This window comes from Miniopterus schreibersii, assembly GCF_964146895.1.
Source record: "Miniopterus schreibersii genome assembly, chromosome: 10".
NCBI lineage: Eukaryota > Metazoa > Chordata > Mammalia > Chiroptera > Miniopteridae > Miniopterus > Miniopterus schreibersii.
Genome location: NC_138110.1, coordinates 1,115,942 through 1,132,508, shown reverse-complemented (window position 1 = coordinate 1,132,508; position 16,567 = coordinate 1,115,942). Strand labels below are relative to the sequence as shown.

At 58.8% G+C, this 16,567-nt stretch overlaps 1 protein-coding gene across 1 annotated transcript; it reads left to right on the top strand.

Annotated features, from left to right (window-relative positions):
• The first annotated feature begins 323 nt into the window (after positions 1-323).
• On the top strand, positions 324-14,980 carry SLC17A9 (solute carrier family 17 member 9). The gene is made up of 13 exons (XM_081149873.1): positions 324-503; positions 4,776-4,973; positions 5,335-5,474; positions 7,090-7,189; positions 8,362-8,492; positions 8,954-9,050; positions 9,207-9,303; positions 9,881-9,968; positions 10,659-10,693; positions 11,074-11,189; positions 11,855-11,910; positions 12,078-12,107; positions 13,751-14,980. Exons 1-13 carry the CDS (start codon positions 445-447, stop codon positions 13,912-13,914), a joined length of 1,311 nt encoding a protein of 436 aa, XP_081005999.1. The 5' UTR covers positions 324-444; the 3' UTR covers positions 13,915-14,980.
• Positions 14,981-16,567: the final 1,587 nt, after the last annotated feature.

Below are 16,567 nucleotides of genomic sequence, written 5' to 3'. Positions count from 1 at the left end.
GGAGCAGTCTCCCCGGCTCAGAAATGTGTCCAAGACCAGCACCTGGGGACCAGGATGGCAACCTGGCCCAGGCCCTCCAAAGCCCCATCTGTCCGGGGAGCTGCAGGTAGCCCCATGCCACCGGCAGGGGGCGGGGTGTGGTGTGTGGAGGGAGCTCGGAGCAGAGGGGATGGAGCGCCTGACCCTGCCGAGGCGTGTGCGCGGCCAGGCGTACTGACATCCGCGGGGCGGGGACCCAGAGGGGCGCCCCGCCTGCTGTGTCGTACACCACCACCACCCACCCCACCCCACCCCGCCACTGAGTGGCCATCTGGGGTGACACGTCCTGGGAGCTGGGAGGGCAGAACGGAAGCGCCGCTGGGACTGACACGTGGACTTGGGCGGCGCTGCCTGTGGGAGCTGGGCTCTGACAGAATTGCTGTGCCACAGCCTGCCATCCTGCCGATGCAGCCGCCCGCAGACGAGGCCCGCAGGGACGCAGCAGAGGATACCCAGTGGTCCAGGTGAGGCCGCACCGGGCACAGGCGGGGTGGGGGCGGGGTGCATCCTGGTCAGAGACATCCTGCTGCAGGGCCTCTTTTGCTCCTGGGTGGCAGGCACCACCCTGGGAGGAAGGGGCACACAAGTACCTCCAACCAGCCCAGACCCTCCTTCGTTCCATCCAGCCCCAGGGCTGGCAATTGCCACTTGAGTCCTCTCCAGGCTTCTGAGGTCCTAGAACTGACCCTGCCAGGTAGGACCACACAGTAGGACCACACCTGAAAGCACAGAGAAGCAGTTCAGAGTCACCCCCTCAGGGCAAACAGGGATTGGTCACAGGGGCACACGCTGGAGCCTGCAGCCAGGTGGCTGAGTCCTGCCACCTCATGCCAGGTGGGCAAGGCCCCTGCAGGGTGTTGGGGGAGGGGTTGGCAGTGGGGGCGGAAGGGCCCAGGCAGGTCACCCACTCTTTTTCATATCTGTCTCCACTACCATGTAGACAGGAAGGAGATGGGAGCCCCCAGGGAAGCCCCCAGGCCTCTGATGCTCAGTGCTTGCTCTGGTTCTGGGCGCTGAGGACAAGCCAGCCGGACCTGGGCCCCGTCAGGCCCTGAAATTCCAGAGCTTCTCCTCCTCCAGCTTTGAGTCCCCAGGGAACCTGGGGCATCTCTGTTGCCAGCTGGATAATGGCACCTTCCTGTTCCTGCCCCCCAGCACAGGGTTGCAGGCAGGCCCTAAGGGACAGTCCCCCAGTGTTGGGGTCAAGATGAAGGCAAAGTTATTGGGGAAGTAGGAGAGGCTGACGATCATAAGAAGCTGTCCAAAGCCAGGTGGCTCCCTGGGGACAGGGCACAGGGAGCAGGGAGGAGAGGGGCTGGCCACAGTGTGAGTGTGACCACAACATCACAGTCACAGCCCTGGCTTCTCTTCAGGTTAGATTAGGGACTGTTAGAGGTGCCTCTCCCTCACTTCCTCCCTCTGCACCCTGCTAGTTATTGAGGTGGGGCCTAGCTCTGGGCTTGAGCCAGGTGGGCAGAGGGTTGTGGCCCAGGGCTAGGAAATATTCTGCAAACTTCCCTCTCAGATGACGGTTTAATAGCCTGGGCTGGCTCTGCCGTAACCACTTCCCGCTGCTGGGTGTAAAAGCAGCACTTGGGTCCCAGGACTGACAGGCAGGCAGGTATCCTGGAGGGGCCTGTGGGGTTCTGGGTGGAGTGTGCTCAGCGGAGAGCAGGCTGTTCGCAGCCCTGAACAGATAGTAAGAATAAGTGCTGCTGTTCACTGCCGTGGGCTTTGCGTGCCCTCTGCCTGGACTGCCACATCTGTGCTCACGGCCACCCAGGAGGCAGGGCTGCTCTCCAACCACACCCCAGGTGTGGGAGTGACCAGCAGCCTTGGACCCACATGTCCTCTCGGGCTTGCTGCCCTCCTGGCCCTCGGCGCCTGCACAGTTCCCTTTTCTGAATCAAGGGGCCATGTGACCACACGTTTGCTCAGCTGTGGATGCTGCTTGCACAAGGCCCATTTCAGGAAGCACACTGTTCTAGTTTCTTCACCGGAGGCATCTTGATGAGCTGGGGGCACAGGCCTCTTGATGAGCTGGTGGGCAGGTCAAAGGGGGCAAGGTGAAGCTCCAGCCTCTCCGACCAATCCTGCCCTAGGGATTGAGCATTCTGGGTCTGGGTCACCTCCTCCAGCCAGACTTCCTTGTACTGCGTCCCCAGGGGCTGTGAAGGACATCCCTTTGCCCACCTACCTGCCACTGTCTGCTAGCTTAGAAATGGGGCTGTGGGGACCTCCAGGGCCCAGGGGAAAGGAGACAGCACCTTGCCTCACACAACTCCCGGGGGAGCACCCATGCCAACACCTCAGCTCAGCCTACTCTTCAGAGCCTCGGGAACTCCCAGCCCCTGAACCTCCGGGTCCCATGACAGAGATGCAGCTGGGCAGGGAGAAGCACTTCTGGGAGCTCGGGCTTTTGGATGCCTAGTCTGCCCCACCACCTCACACCCTTCCTTCTGTGAACACCAGAGGGAGCGTCAGTGGGGTCCCCCCTCCACTTTGTCCTCTCAGGCAGGGGAGGCCCCCAGATCTGTCCTGTCTGCCACCGTGAGGCTGCTCTTGTTGTCTTGGCTTCTGAGTAGCATTTTAAGAACCAGGAAGTAGGGCTGGGACATGAGGGCGAGGGTCCCTTCCCAGGAGATGCTGAGGGGTCACTGGACTGATTCCAAGTACAGCACCTGCCCTGGCTTTCGCAGAGGCGTGGCCAAGCAGGGCTCCCAGATCACAGAACTGTGGGCACTTTCAGCACAGGACCCTGTTTCCCGGGCTCAGGTAGGAAGTCCCAGTATGTGAAGCAGGTAGTGACAGAGGGTGCCCTGGAGCCCCACCCATGGCACCTCGCTGAGCACCTACAGACCCAGCTTGAAATCCAAGATCCAGTGCAATCTTTTCACTGTACCCATGAGGAAACAGGCCCAGGGAAGAGACGGTTCCCCGAGTCATGCAGGGGCCCCAGCAGTCCCCAAGTCTCCTCCTAGAGAGTTCGTGCACAAGACTGCACAGCCAGTAGGAGCTTCCCAGCTCCAGACAGGGCCTGGTCTGCAAGCATGGACCTGCTGGGGACAGTAGGTCAGTTGTTTGGAACTTAGACTCCATTCACCCCAAAACACTCCCGTGGTGGTCTGGAACCTGGAATTAGCTGTCTGCTGGTGGGGCACAGCAGCCTCTGAGGGGCAGCAGCGGGGAGGGTGTGCACCTATGGAGACTTGGGGGGTTGCACCCTCCCGTCTCGCTCTCCCACTGCCGAGAAGTGCAGTGGACCCATGCAGCGGAGGTGAGGGACACAGTTGCCATGCCTCTCCCCAGACAGCCACAGTGGCCCGTTGGGACGCTGGGTACTTTTGGGTCGCCCTGCTGTTTACCGGACCGTGAAGGAGGCGGGGTCATGGGCTCTTCTTCATGGAGAAACTGAGGCTCGAGGAAGCCAGGCAACCTGTCCCAGGTCCCACGTCCCCTCTGCCTCATCCACAGCCGGGTATGGGCTCTGGACCTCCTGGGGTGGTCCTGGTCTCACCCTGGACTGTCCTCCTGAGTCATCCTCACAGCTTGAGCCTGGAAGGGGTCCGCAGGTGGGAAACCTGCCCGGTGTCTACCATAGATCGAGTCGCTGTGTCTGCCGCGTGAACCCCACTTGGTCTCTGGCAGACAGCCAGACAGCCCCCAACAGCCTTCTGCCAGGTTCAGACAGAGGTCTGAATGGGCGTTTGGGGAGTGAGCGGACAGTCCAGTGTCCCTCCTCATAGGCATCCTTCCCTACTCTGCTCTAACGACTACCCCTGAGGCTCCTGTTGACCTCACTTCTGGACGACCTAACTGTTTTGGTTCCTGGCTCATGGCCCCCACCTTCTCCTTGCTGAGCCCTGTCATTTCCCTGAATGACTCTGATGTCCACATGGGCTGTCGATCCAGCATTTTGGCCTCTCACCCTTGACCCTCTCCTCCCGTGACCTCCTCAAGGCTCTACTGCACTAATGCCTTTGCCCCCTTCATCCACCCAGCCAGGCCCATCCCACAGCCCAAGCTTCCTGCAGTCTCTCACCCTGAAGAGGACCTGGCCACCTGCCCTGAGTCCAGGCAGGTGAGCGAGCCCAGGTGCAGGCAGGATCCCAAACCCCCAGCTGCCACCCCCACTCTCAGGATGTCCCCACAGCACAAAGACATGCCAATGAGCAGGGAGCCTCCTCCCCAACCCCCACCTCCCACCCACACAAAGGAAGCCTCCTCTTTCAGAACAATCATAGGTTTACAGAATTGCTGGGAAGGTTCTGTCTACTTGTTCCACTCGGTCCCCCTGGACCCACCTGAGGTCAGCGAGCTAGTGTTGACACACAGTTACAAACCAAAGTCCACAGTGCGTTCAGGTGTTTGCAGCTTCTCCAGTGTCCCAGGACCTACAGGGCTCCCACGGACACTGGGTCCTCACAGCAGGTGTCCTTTTGCCCAGCCTGCTGCCCCTTGATGGGTTACCAGCCATTAGTTTCCATCTGACTGCCTTCCTGGGTCCCCTTGGTCCACAGCTGCCAGTCCTGGACAGCAGCACCCCAACCACAGTTTACTGAAGCCACCCTACAGTGGCCATGCGGTGGCTCTAAGCCTCTGCTGTCAGCAGTGTTCCTAGAATCTATCTGCTCTCCTGGGAATCAACAGGTAGCATTTAGACGTTGGTGAGGTGGCCAGGTGCCTCCCTCAGACTCTGCCCCTCCAGGGCCTGACTGGCTCCTCCTCTCCTGCAGGCCCGAGTGCCAGGCATGGACGGGGACACTGCTGCTGGGCACATGCCTTCTGTACTGTGCCCGCGTCAGCATGCCCATCTGCACCGTCTCCATGAGCAAGGACTTCGGCTGGAACAAGAAGGAAGCCGGCATCGTGCTCAGCAGCTTTTTCTGGGGCTACTGCCTGACTCAGATCGTGGGCGGCCACCTGGGGGACCGGTAACCGCTTCCCCACTCCCCACACTGGACTGGGGAGCTCTTGGGGGAGGGCCTCCTGGGAAATTCCTGTGGGGAGAGGCCCCCCAGAAGAAGCCAGGGCTGGGAAACCTGAGGTCCAGGGGGACTTGGAGGTGCACAGCTCCCCGTCGGGTGCTTGGAATCCTAGTGAGGGCTCTGGGGTGTGGGGATGGACGGACTGATTGGACCCTGTGTTCTCACCTTTGATTTCCTCCGCAAAGGGGTGTAGCGCCAGACGGATGGCCCAGGCCCCCCACCCGGGTGTCTCCTAGGCAGGATCTCTGATCCTGCAGCTCAGCCTGGCCACAAGGCTCCACCATCACCGCCCTCTTGTCCCCTCCAGGATCGGGGGTGAGAAGGTCATCCTGCTGTCAGCCTCTGCCTGGGGCTTCATCACCGCTGCCACCCCGCTGCTGGCCCACCTGGGCAGTGCCCACCTGGTCTTCATGACCTTCTCGCGCATCCTCACCGGCTTGCTTCAAGGTAGGCACACCTCAGAGGGCTTCCCTCACACTGCCGGCAGTCAACTGTCACGGGAGGTATGTGCACATATGTGTGTGCATGTGTGTATGTGCACGTGTGCATATTCACACAGGCAGTCCATTGTGCATGCACATGCTCCTGTGTGCACATGTATGTGTTCATGCAGGCAGTGCACTGTGCATGCATATGTGCTCCTCTGTGCTCCTTTGTGTGATGGGTGGGCAGCTTGGCCTCATGATGCCTTGGCACCTAGCAATTTTCATTTCTAGAAACATTTCACAGTCTGGCAACATTCTAACGTCAGACATCCTCCTGCCAAAAAGGCTACTCCAGGGACCCGGGCAGCAACCAGGTTGCTGTGTGATAACCGTCAGCTTTATACAGCTGACGGGCATGGTGGGGACTCAGGGTCCCATGTTCTGGTTGCATTAGGCTTCTGGAGGGAGCCCCCAAAGACCTCAGTGGCCCCAGGTGGTATCCAGCCTCCGCTCCAGGGAACCGACAGCCTGTGAGCTTCCACCTGCCCCAGCCTGGCACCTAACAGTGTCCATCTCCTGGAGGCAATCTGAGCACATGGGTTCTGACCTCTTCCTCACCACATCTCCCTCCCTGATCCAGAAGTGACCCCTGGTGACCCACTCCTATCCTGGGGCAGGACATGGGCCCTGGGAAACCTTGTGCTCCTGGAATTGGCCTGTGCCTATTTTCTGACCAGCCCCACCAGTCCGGCCCATGGGTGGTCCTGGTGGACTAGCCTCTGTGCTCCTATGAACCCACTCCACATGGTCCCCATGTGGCCTGTGGCTGGTACTCACAGTCCTGTTGATGAAGGTCTCAGGGCTGGGCTGTAGGCACCCCTCTGAGTGACCCACAGTTCAGGCTGTTTCTCCCATCCTCCTGAGAGGCAAAAGGACTTCTCTATGGCCTACTATGGGGGACAGACCGGGCTCCAGGGGCAACTGTCACCCTGGGTGAAGGCACTCTGTGTGGGCAGGGCCAGGGCCCTGAGGGGAAAGCAGGGACCAAATCTTATTCTGGTCCTTAGCCTCTTACATCATAACAGGCAAGAGCTGAAGTCCCCAATGCAGTTTTTTAAAAACTAGTGTTTGAAATAATTGTAGATTCCCAGCAAGTTGCAAAGAAACATACAGGAAGTTCTATGCTCTCTCCCTACTTCCCTGTGGTGACACCTCAAGTAGCTACAGGGCAGCATCACATCCAGGACCCAGCACTGTGGTTCCACAGGGCCGTTCAGGTCTCACATTGTATGTGCACCGAATGTGTGAGAGAAAGCGTGTGCTAGTGTGATCAGTGTGTGTGATCAGACATGTCACACGTGTGTGCCAGGACTATAGAGCTAGTGGGGCTCTCAAGGTCCAGTGACGGTGGTAGAAATCTTTCCCGCTGGCACCTCTCACCCAAGCTGAGCGTCTCCTTAGCTAAGTGTCGCTGCTGGTCCCTTGGGGTGATGTGAGCATGAAGGACACCCCAAGGTTGAATAATCACTGATGGGGAGCTTTCTGGCCTGGCTCTTACTGTCAACTGGCTGTCCTCACTGGACCTGCTGACCCAGGACCCAGCACCTGGGAGCTTCTGTGTTCTCTGCTTATTCCAGGGGTTTACTTCCCTGCGCTGACCAGCCTGCTGTCCCAGAAGGTCCGTGAGAGCGAGCGAGCCTTCACCTACAGCACTGTGGGGGCCGGCTCCCAGTTTGGGTGAGTCTCAGCCTCAGGGGCCCAGGGGAGACAAAGTATGTGTCCCTGGCAGAGCCCCATAGGTGGTGGGACAGGCCACGTGAGTGCATCTGCTGCTCAGGGTGACATGGGTCCAGCTGGTTCTGTGCTCCATGGAGGCTTCGGCTGCCACTCCCGATCACTGTGCAAAGGTGCTGGGGGCAGGTGAGTGAGCTCTGGGCTCTGGCATGTGAGCCAGGCAGCAGCACTTCACCAAGCTCCCGTCATCTGTGCTGGTGGAGCTGGGGCGGGGGGCGGCGCACATATTCCTATGGGGGAGGCGGCCTGCCCTTGGCCTGGACAGCACGTGTCACGTTTGGGGCATGATAACCCTGTGCCCTTCCTCCCTTGGCCACCCTGCTGCTCCATGTGGAAGGACATCTCCATGTCCTGACTGGGCTTCATGACCTCCGGGCTCAGGGCCCTCACTCCACTGCTCCAAGGTCTAGGCAAGAATTCAGAGGAGTGAGGGGTGCCCATGGGTGGGCTGGAGCTGCCCAAATAAGAACCCAGGGCACCCACTGCAGTATGGCATTCAGAGAAGCAATATGGGACACTAGGAAATATTTCTATCTATCTGAAATCCCACTTCATCTTGGTGTCCTAGGCCTGTGGCAGGGGCAGGAAAATGGAGCCTCAGAGAGGAAGTGACCCCGGCAGGCCCAGTGGCCTCAATCCTGGGCCCAGGTTTTTTCTCCTTTGTTGTTTCCTGGCCAAACCTTGGCAGATGGGGGCAGTGGGGAAGCAGACCCTGAACAAACCACCTGGTGACGTGTAGGGAGGCGAGGGTCCCAGGGGTATTGGGATTTTAGTTTAGAAAGACCCACACCCAAATTGTAGGCTCCCTTGAAGGCCTACAATTCAAGACATTCAAGCAACACAGGGCCCCTGTGCCATGTCTAAGCCACGTGACTGTGCCTGAGTGCATTGTGGCCAAGTGTCATCCAGAGTGTCTCCTGAGTCTATGGCCATACCACCCTCAAAGTACCTGATCTCGTCAGAGTGTCTCCTGAACACTGCAGTCTTTAACCAGTGGGCTGGGAGAGGGCACATCTAGTTTTTCAAGAACTCAGCTCGCACAGGGTGTGATTGTCCAGGCGCCTCCTTGCCTGGGTGAAGCTGAGGGTCAGGGCCATGGTCCTCTGTTGTTCCAGGACGCTTGTGACCGGGGCAGTGGGCTCCCTGCTCTTGAACTGGTACGGCTGGCAGAGCGTCTTCTACCTCTCTGGCGGCCTCACCCTGCTTTGGGTGTGTTACGTGTACAGGTACCTGCTGAGCGAACAAGGTAACCACGGCCGGGGAGGCGCAGCCCACAAATGCAGCCGCCAGGGGGGCGAGGGCCTGGCGCTGGGCCCCTCCTGCTGCCACCCAACATGAAAGTCACAGAGCAGCCCCAGCTCAGGGGACTAGGGGCTGCTGCTCGGCCCCAGACTAGAGCCTCAGAAAACACGCCCGTGTTGGACCCTGGGCCATGGCTACCACCACGTTCTGTGCTGAGGGGTCCACCAGGGCCAAGGCAGAGGCAGGGAGGTCACATGTCAGACGACGGAAGAGGGGCTGGGAGGACTCGGGGCTGGGGGTCAGGGGAATCAGGAAAGCTTGTTCAGACACAAACGTGGACTCACAAAGGCACTGGCCACAGAGGGGAGGGTGGACTAAGGGAGCTGCCCCCAGTCGCCAGTGCCTCCGAGCAGCAGTTCCTTGATTCTGAGTAGCTTTCACAGGGGCACTCCTTGCTCCCTCCAGATCTCATTCTGGCCTTGGGTGTTTTGGCGCAAGGCCTGCCCATGGCCAGGCACACCAGGGTCCCCTGGAGACAGCTCTTCCGGAAGCCTTCTGTCTGGTGAGCCGGATGCACGGGGGTCACCTTGTGGGACAGGGTGGGGGCTGGGGACCCTGCATGTCTCCAGCACTGACTAATCACAGAGCCAGGGTCTCCCAGGCCCTCTGTCTGCCCCTGGGCTGGGACCCTGGGCCTGAGTGGCACCTGTCCCCACAGGGCGGCTGTCCTCTCCCAGCTCGCGGCAGCCAGCTCCTTTTTCACACTGCTGTCCTGGCTGCCCACCTTCTTCAAGGAGACCTTCCCGAGCTCTGAGGTGGGTGTGCGGCCCGGATTCCTGCAGGGTGAGGCCCACACATGGCCAGCGCTACGCCGGATGTGCAGATGGGCCCCTGCCGCCCCAGGTCTATGCGGTCCTGACACCCTGCCGGCCTATGGCCCCGAGATGACTCCCCCACACTCAGGGCCAGTGCCTTGGCCTGTGCCTTGACCCCCCACACTGGCTCACTCACACCTAGGGCTGTGAACCTGCACAGAGCCCCGGCCTGGGCCTGGCTGGCCGTCTATGATGGTCATTCCTGAGGAGGTGCCAGGCAGAGGCCTGATGTGAACAAGGATGTCACTTGCTGGTCAGCTAGGCTCACTACACCCAGGCAAACTGGCCACCCTCCCGGTTCTGGTGGCCAGGACCCCCTGAGCTGTACACACTCCTAGGCCGGGACTACGTCCCTCTCTACCCCCACTCTGCCCTGGGAGACTTTACCCCAGGGGAGACTGTGCTGGGGGCCCAGCACTGTGGGTATGGGTTAGGGTTAAGGAGGCCTGACCCCCAGGGTGGGGGTGCATGTGGGGGCTGTCCTGGCTTCCTCTGAGATCCCCCTCCCTCCCTGCAGGGCTGGGTCTTCAACGTGGTGCCCTGGCTGGTGGCAATTCCAGCCAGTCTGTTCAGCGGGTTTCTCTCCGACCACCTTATCAGTCAGGGTGAGCCCTGGGGACAGGGACGGCTGGGAGCCATGCCCGAGCCTCACCTCACCATGGGAGGCTGGGAGGCACCCCTCCTGGGAGGGCAGCCACAGCAATGGGAAAAGGCCATGCCCCCCCCCCCCCCCCAGGACCAAGCTGGGAGAGTGAGACTCTCGGCCCCTCAGAGCCAGCACAGGGTGGGCCCATGGGAGCCTGGCTCCCGGCCTGACTCAGCAGGTGACTCCCCAGCCTCAGCTTCCCCATTAAGGGTGGGCTTGGGGTGCAGTGAGAGAATCTGAGCCCCCCTGTGACTGTGGTGTTACCTTCCAAGGGCTGGATGCAGCCCCTGACCTTCTTCAAAGATGGAAAGGGCACCTGGTGGGGTCAGGTGTGAGCCAGGATGAGAGTGCACACTTGTCACTGTCTGGATGGCTTCCTTCCATGGGTCTGCCCAACCTCAGCCTCGGCCCCTGTGAGTGCAGGTGAACCTCAGAGTAGATGCACACACAAGCACTCACATATGTGCACATGCCTCTCCCACAACACAGAACACCACAGCTTGAGCCTGGAGCCCGGCCCTACTCTCCCCTGCTCCCTCCTGCAGCACTACTGGGGGTTCCCCTCTGTGTGTGCCATGGGGGGGGCGGGGGGGGAGGTATCAATGCAAACGGGCCAATGGGAACACGTCCTGGTGTCCTCTCTGTCCAGGTTACAGAACCATCACTGTGCGGAAGTTCATGCAGGTAGGGAGGTTGTGGGATGGCTGTCTCTGGACATTTGTTTGTTCCTGGGACCCGAGGGTTGTGTCCCCAAAGCACCTGACCCAGAATTGAGCTGGTGTAACAGCACAGTTGGAGGGTGCCCTGGGTGGTACTGCAGGCCGGTTCGGCGCCCTTCTCTGAGCTGTGTATGTGGCTCTCTGTGTCCCTCTGAGCCCCAGCGTCCATTTCTGGGCCTGGGTTTGCTCACATTTAATGGAGTCTGTCCACATTAGGTTTGACCAGCAGGGATGGCTTATCCTGGAGCCTGTTCCACACGTCCTCTAGGGAGGTCCAGGCATGGGAGGGCTTTCCCCCTGACCCTTGTTGGCACAGCTTCACCCGACACCAGTGTCTGTCCGCAGGTGATGGGCCTGGGCCTATCCAGTGTTTTTGCCCTGTGTTTGGGTCACACCTCGAGCTTCTGTAAGTCTGTGCTCTTTGCATCGGCCTCCATCGGCCTGCAGACCTTCAACCACAGGTAAGGGCCCCATGTCCTGCCCACCAGAGCAGCCCATCTGCCGTTGGGCGCCTCTGGCACTGCAAGTTCTGGGTTCTCAGAGCTCGGGGTGTGTGGAGGGCGGGCAAGGGGTAGGTGTCCCCACACATGAGCCATGGAGGTAAAGGGTTGTCTGGCTATCAGCCAGCTTGGACCTGGGCCATTTGGAGAAACAAATACCGTGCTGGGGGAGGGGCTGGGAGAGGAGGCACCAATCTCCAAGTAGCTTCTTCTGTGTCAACCTTGAGGAGCCAGTTCTGTCCATGTCCATCCTGGGGTTCCCAGTCCTCCCCAGTGCCCAGCATCAACCCGGTTGTGGTTTCACCTCCCCCATCAGAGAAACTTCACGGGGAGTTGTTTTGGAAATTGGCCATTAAAGGTCGTTTTTCAAATGTGTGGACAGCATTTGACAAGCTTGCCTTCCTGGTTGTTTCATCCTGGCAGTGGGTCCCTGCACTGTGTCACCACCAACATGGGAGAGCAGGGGTTTGGCTCAGATGGCCCAAGTGTAGCCAAAGCACCCTGGTTGGGCTGGGCCCCAAGCACCCCCTTGATGGTCTCGGCTCCACGTGCTCAGAGGACTGATGGTTTTGTGGGGCGGCCGCTGCCCTGTGGTCACTTGCCCATGTCTTTCCTCTTCCCCACAGTGGCATTTCTGTTAACATCCAGGACCTGGCCCCATCCTGCGCTGGCGTTCTCTTTGGTGAGGACCCCAGCCCCTTTGTGAATACAAAGCATCTGCCCCCAGCCTGGGCACTGCTCGCCCAGCCTCCTGATGCCCGCCCCAAGCCCTCAGGGGCTGCTCCCAGGTGGGATGCCACGGGAGGGGCACAGTGGGACTCCTCTGAGCGCCCTCCTTCTCGTTCACAGGTGTGGCCAACACAGCTGGGGCGTTGGCAGGTGAGAGGCCAGCTGGGACCCCCTGCCTGAGGTGCCTTCGGTGCCTCCTGGCTGCCCTGCCCCTGTTTCCTCCCACTACCCTCGGGCTGCAGGGTGGGGTGTGGCACCCTTCAGGGGGGTCCAACAGTACCCCAGACCTCAGAGTTAGACCAGGGAGAGAATAGAACTGCTTTCCATAGTGTTCACCTCCCCCCATCCCCCACTGTGGTTTCACCTCCCCCATCCCCCCACTGTAGTGTTCACCTCCCCCATCCCCTCACTGTAGTGTTCACCTCCCCCAGCCCCCCACTGTAGTGTTCACCTCCCCCCATCCCCTCACTGTAGTGTTCATCTCCCTCCATCCCCCACTGTAGTGTTCACCTCCCCCAGCCCCCCACTGTAGTGTTCACCTCCCCCCATCCCCTCACTGTAGTGTTCATCTCCCTCCATCCCCCACTGTAGTGTTCACCTCCCCCCATCCCCCACTGTAGTGTTCACGTCCCCCATCCCCCCACTGTAGTGTTCATGTCCCCCATCCCCCACTGTGGTTTCACCTCCCCCATCCCCCCACTGTAGTGTTCACCTCCCCCATCCCCTCACTGTAGTGTTCACCTCCCCCAGCCCCCCACTGTAGTGTTCACCTCCCCCCATCCCCTCACTGTAGTGTTCATCTCCCTCCATCCCCCACTGTAGTGTTCACCTCCCCCAGCCCCCCACTGTAGTGTTCACCTCCCCCCATCCCCTCACTGTAGTGTTCATCTCCCTCCATCCCCCACTGTAGTGTTCACCTCCCCCAGCCCCCCACTGTAGTGTTCACCTCCCCCCATCCCCTCACTGTAGTGTTCATCTCCCTCCATCCCCCACTGTAGTGTTCACCTCCCCCATCCCCTCACTGTAGTGTTCACCTCCCCCATCCCCTCACTGTAGTGTTCACCTCCCCCAGCCCCCCACTGTAGTGTTCACCTCCCCCCATCCCCTCACTGTAGTGTTCATCTCCCTCCATCCCCCACTGTAGTGTTCACCTCCCCCATCCCCTCACTGTAGTGTTCACCTCCCCCATCCCCCACTGTAGTGTTCACCTCCCCCATCCCCTCACTGTAGTGTTCTCCTTCCCCCCATCCCCCCACTGTAGTATCCACCTCCCCATCCCCCCACTGTAGTATCCACCTTCCCCATCCCCCACTGTAGTGTTCACCTCCCCCATCCCCCCACTGTAGTGTTCTCCTTCCCCCCAGCCCCCCACTGTAGTGTTCACCTCCCCCCATACCCTCACTGTAGTGTTCATCTTCCTCCATCCCCCACTGTAGTGTTCACCTTCCCCCCCAGCCCCTACCCATAGAGATGAGCCAAATCCCCAAGGTTCCTGGTCCCCACAGGTTAAAGTGCCTGGATGACAATGACAGCTCATTCCTTAGCCCAGCCCCTCCTGCTGCCCTGTGCCCTGTGAAGGACGCAGAGGGACCTGGGATGGGTGATTTCCTGGATGGCTTGAGCTCGCTGCCCCTCTGAGACTGAGGCTGGCCCTCAGACAACTGAATTTGGCTTCTCTCTCTCAGGCCCCCACCGGGCCTCTCCTCCAGGGATCCCCACCCCAGTTGCTCTCCTCCAAATTGTTCCGGGGACTGCCTGTCACTGAGCCTGCCTGTCACCTCTCTTGGGTACAGGTGTTGTGGGCGTGGGCCTGGGTGGTTACCTGATCGAGACCACGGGCTCCTGGACGTCCTTGTTCAACCTGGTGGCCGCCATCAGCAGCCTGGGGCTGTGCACCTTCCTGATGTTTGGAAAGGCCCAGAGGGTGGACCTGAGCCCCAGCCACGAGGACCTCTAGCTGCCCGACCCCAAGTCCCCCAAGGACCCGCACCATCAGCCTCGGTGCAAGGGGCTCCATTTAAGAGCCTCTTGCTCTTGACTCTAGGCTTGTGACTGAGGAGAGTGAGCCTTGGTGGAGCGGGAAGGTGGGGCCAGTGCAGGTGCCCGGCCCTGGCTGTGCCTCAGTTTCCCCTCTGCCAGTGGGGCACTGTGCCCCTCTCAGCATTGGTGGGACTCTCATGGGTGACTAGAGTTAGTGTAGAGTCAGACATGACCCTGCCACAGGCTTGCTTGTGAATGGTGCCTGTCGCAGAGGGCCTGGACTGCAGTCCACACAAAACCTGCTTTGCTTTGTCTCAGCACTTGGGGCTGGATCATCCTCTGTGGTGGGAATTCATTGCTATGCATTGTGGGGTGTTCAGCAGTGTCCCTGGCCCCCAACACTGTCTCTTGCTATCACCAAGTGTCCCTAGGGCAGCTGCCCCTGGCAAGGATCACAGCTCTAGAGGAAGGCTGTTGGGTGGGGTGGGCAGTGAGCACCAGCCCTTTGGCCATTTGGGGGGACCCCATCCATGGCATCCCCCTCCCATGGATCCCTGGACACTAGCAATGTGCTCTGCTCCCCTGGCACCTGGTGACCACTGTGAGGGGAGCCTGGGCACCTCTGCCTGCCTCAGACGTTCCGTAGAACCAGATGACCCTGCCTTCCCTTTATGACAGAGGAGCCATTGTCTCATGAATAATAGGTGTCGCCAGATGTATGTGGAAAGAAAAAATATACAAAAATGTGGGAAACCATACCAAAGCCATACTTAAATGATGACTTAATTTATTTAAAAGAAGACTATTACTTTACAAGCATATTTTTTAAAACATAAATACTTGTTAAAGATTATTGAACTCAGCCTGGCTGGTGTGGCTCAGCGGTTGAACATCAACCTAGGATCTAGGAGATGGCAGTTGGGTTCCTGGTCGGGGTACACGCCTGGGGTGCGGGCTCGATCCCCAGCAGGGGGCATGCAGGAGGCAGCTGATCCATGACTCATTGATATTTCTCTCTCCCTCTCCCTTCCTCTCTCTCAATCAATAAAATAAATAAAATAAAATAAAATAAAATAAAAAAGATTTATTGAACTCATTCAAGAGGAAACCAGTTAAATGTTACAAATAGGTCAAAGGAAAATCCCAGGAGCAGACAGTTAAAGACAGGGCACTGAATGTCAGCACTGGGCCGGGCCTGCTCGTCCGTGCATGGGAATAGGAGACACTGCTACCAGCTCCCCCAGACCCCAGCAGCCCCGGCCGCAGTCACACAACCCAGGCCCCAGGCCCTGCGGGGACGTCTCGTGGTTTCTAATTCAGCACAAACTTCCCCCACAGTCTCCCCACTTTTGATCAGAAAGAATCTGAAAGGAAGATTCTTTTTGAAATTTTTTAAAAATGTTTTTATTGATATTTAGAGAGAAAGGGAGAGGGATAGAGAGATAGAAACATCGACGGGAGAGAGATATCAACTGGCTGCCTCCTGCATACCCCCACTGGGGATGGAGCCCCCAACCCTGACCGGGAATTGAACTGGTAACCTTCTGTTTCATAGGTCCATGCTCAACCACTGAGCCACACTGGCCAGGCTGAAAGGAAGATTCTTTTTTTTTTTTTAAGATATATCTTTATTGATTTCAGAGGGAGGAAAGGAGAGGGAGAGAGAAAGAGATAGAAACATCAATGATGAGAGAGTCATTGATCGGCTGCCTCCTGCACGCCCCCAACTGGGGATCGAACCCACAACCCGGGCATGTGCCCTGACCGGGAATCGAACCCCGACCACTGAGCCATGCCCAGCCGGGCTGAAGGGAAGATTCTTGATCACGAAATGAGTCTGGCTTGGCCTGTTTGCAGAGGTGCAGTAAGAATGTTAATTTCCCATGAAGGCCTTTTGTTTGCTCCACCGGAGGTTTCCTTGACAACCTCAAGTGCTTCCACTTCTGTGACCTGCTGTCCTGAGTCTGGAGCCCAGTCTAGGAAACTCCCCAGGACACACGACATAAGGGCCACCATCGCGACCCTGTGTGAGTGTGCAGCTCAGTGCTCTGGTGCATTCTCACTGCTGTGCGGCCACCACCAGACCTTTCATCTTCCCAAAATGGCTCTGTCCCCATTAAACACTCACCCCCCAGGCACTGGCACCCACCATTCTACTCTCTGATTTTGACAACTCTAAGCACCTCCTATAAGTGGTCTTCTTGTGACTGGTTCACGTCACTGAGCACGATGTTCTCTAGGTCCATCCATGTTGTCGCAGGTGTCAGGGCTTCCTTCCTTCCTATGGCTGAAGATGGCCCGCATTGTGCCTATCACTTACGCAAGGAAACTTGGGTCCTCCCGCCTCGTGGCTTTTGTGAATTGCACAGCTGTGAACCTGGGTGTGCAATCAACATTTTTGTTTTTAATCCACAACAAACTAAACTCTTTGAGAGAGGCAGCCCTCCCCATGGGAACCCAGAGCCCCTGGAGGGGTTCAGGACCCCAGAGGTGATTGGTGGGCTCTATGCGGAAGGGGAACCAAAGGCATATGTAGAAACTGTGGTCCCAGGCCTCCTGTCCCCACGTCTGGTCCACTTCTGTCACTTCCTCACAGGACAGAGGGAAGAAGCTGCATATGGGGTTTAGGG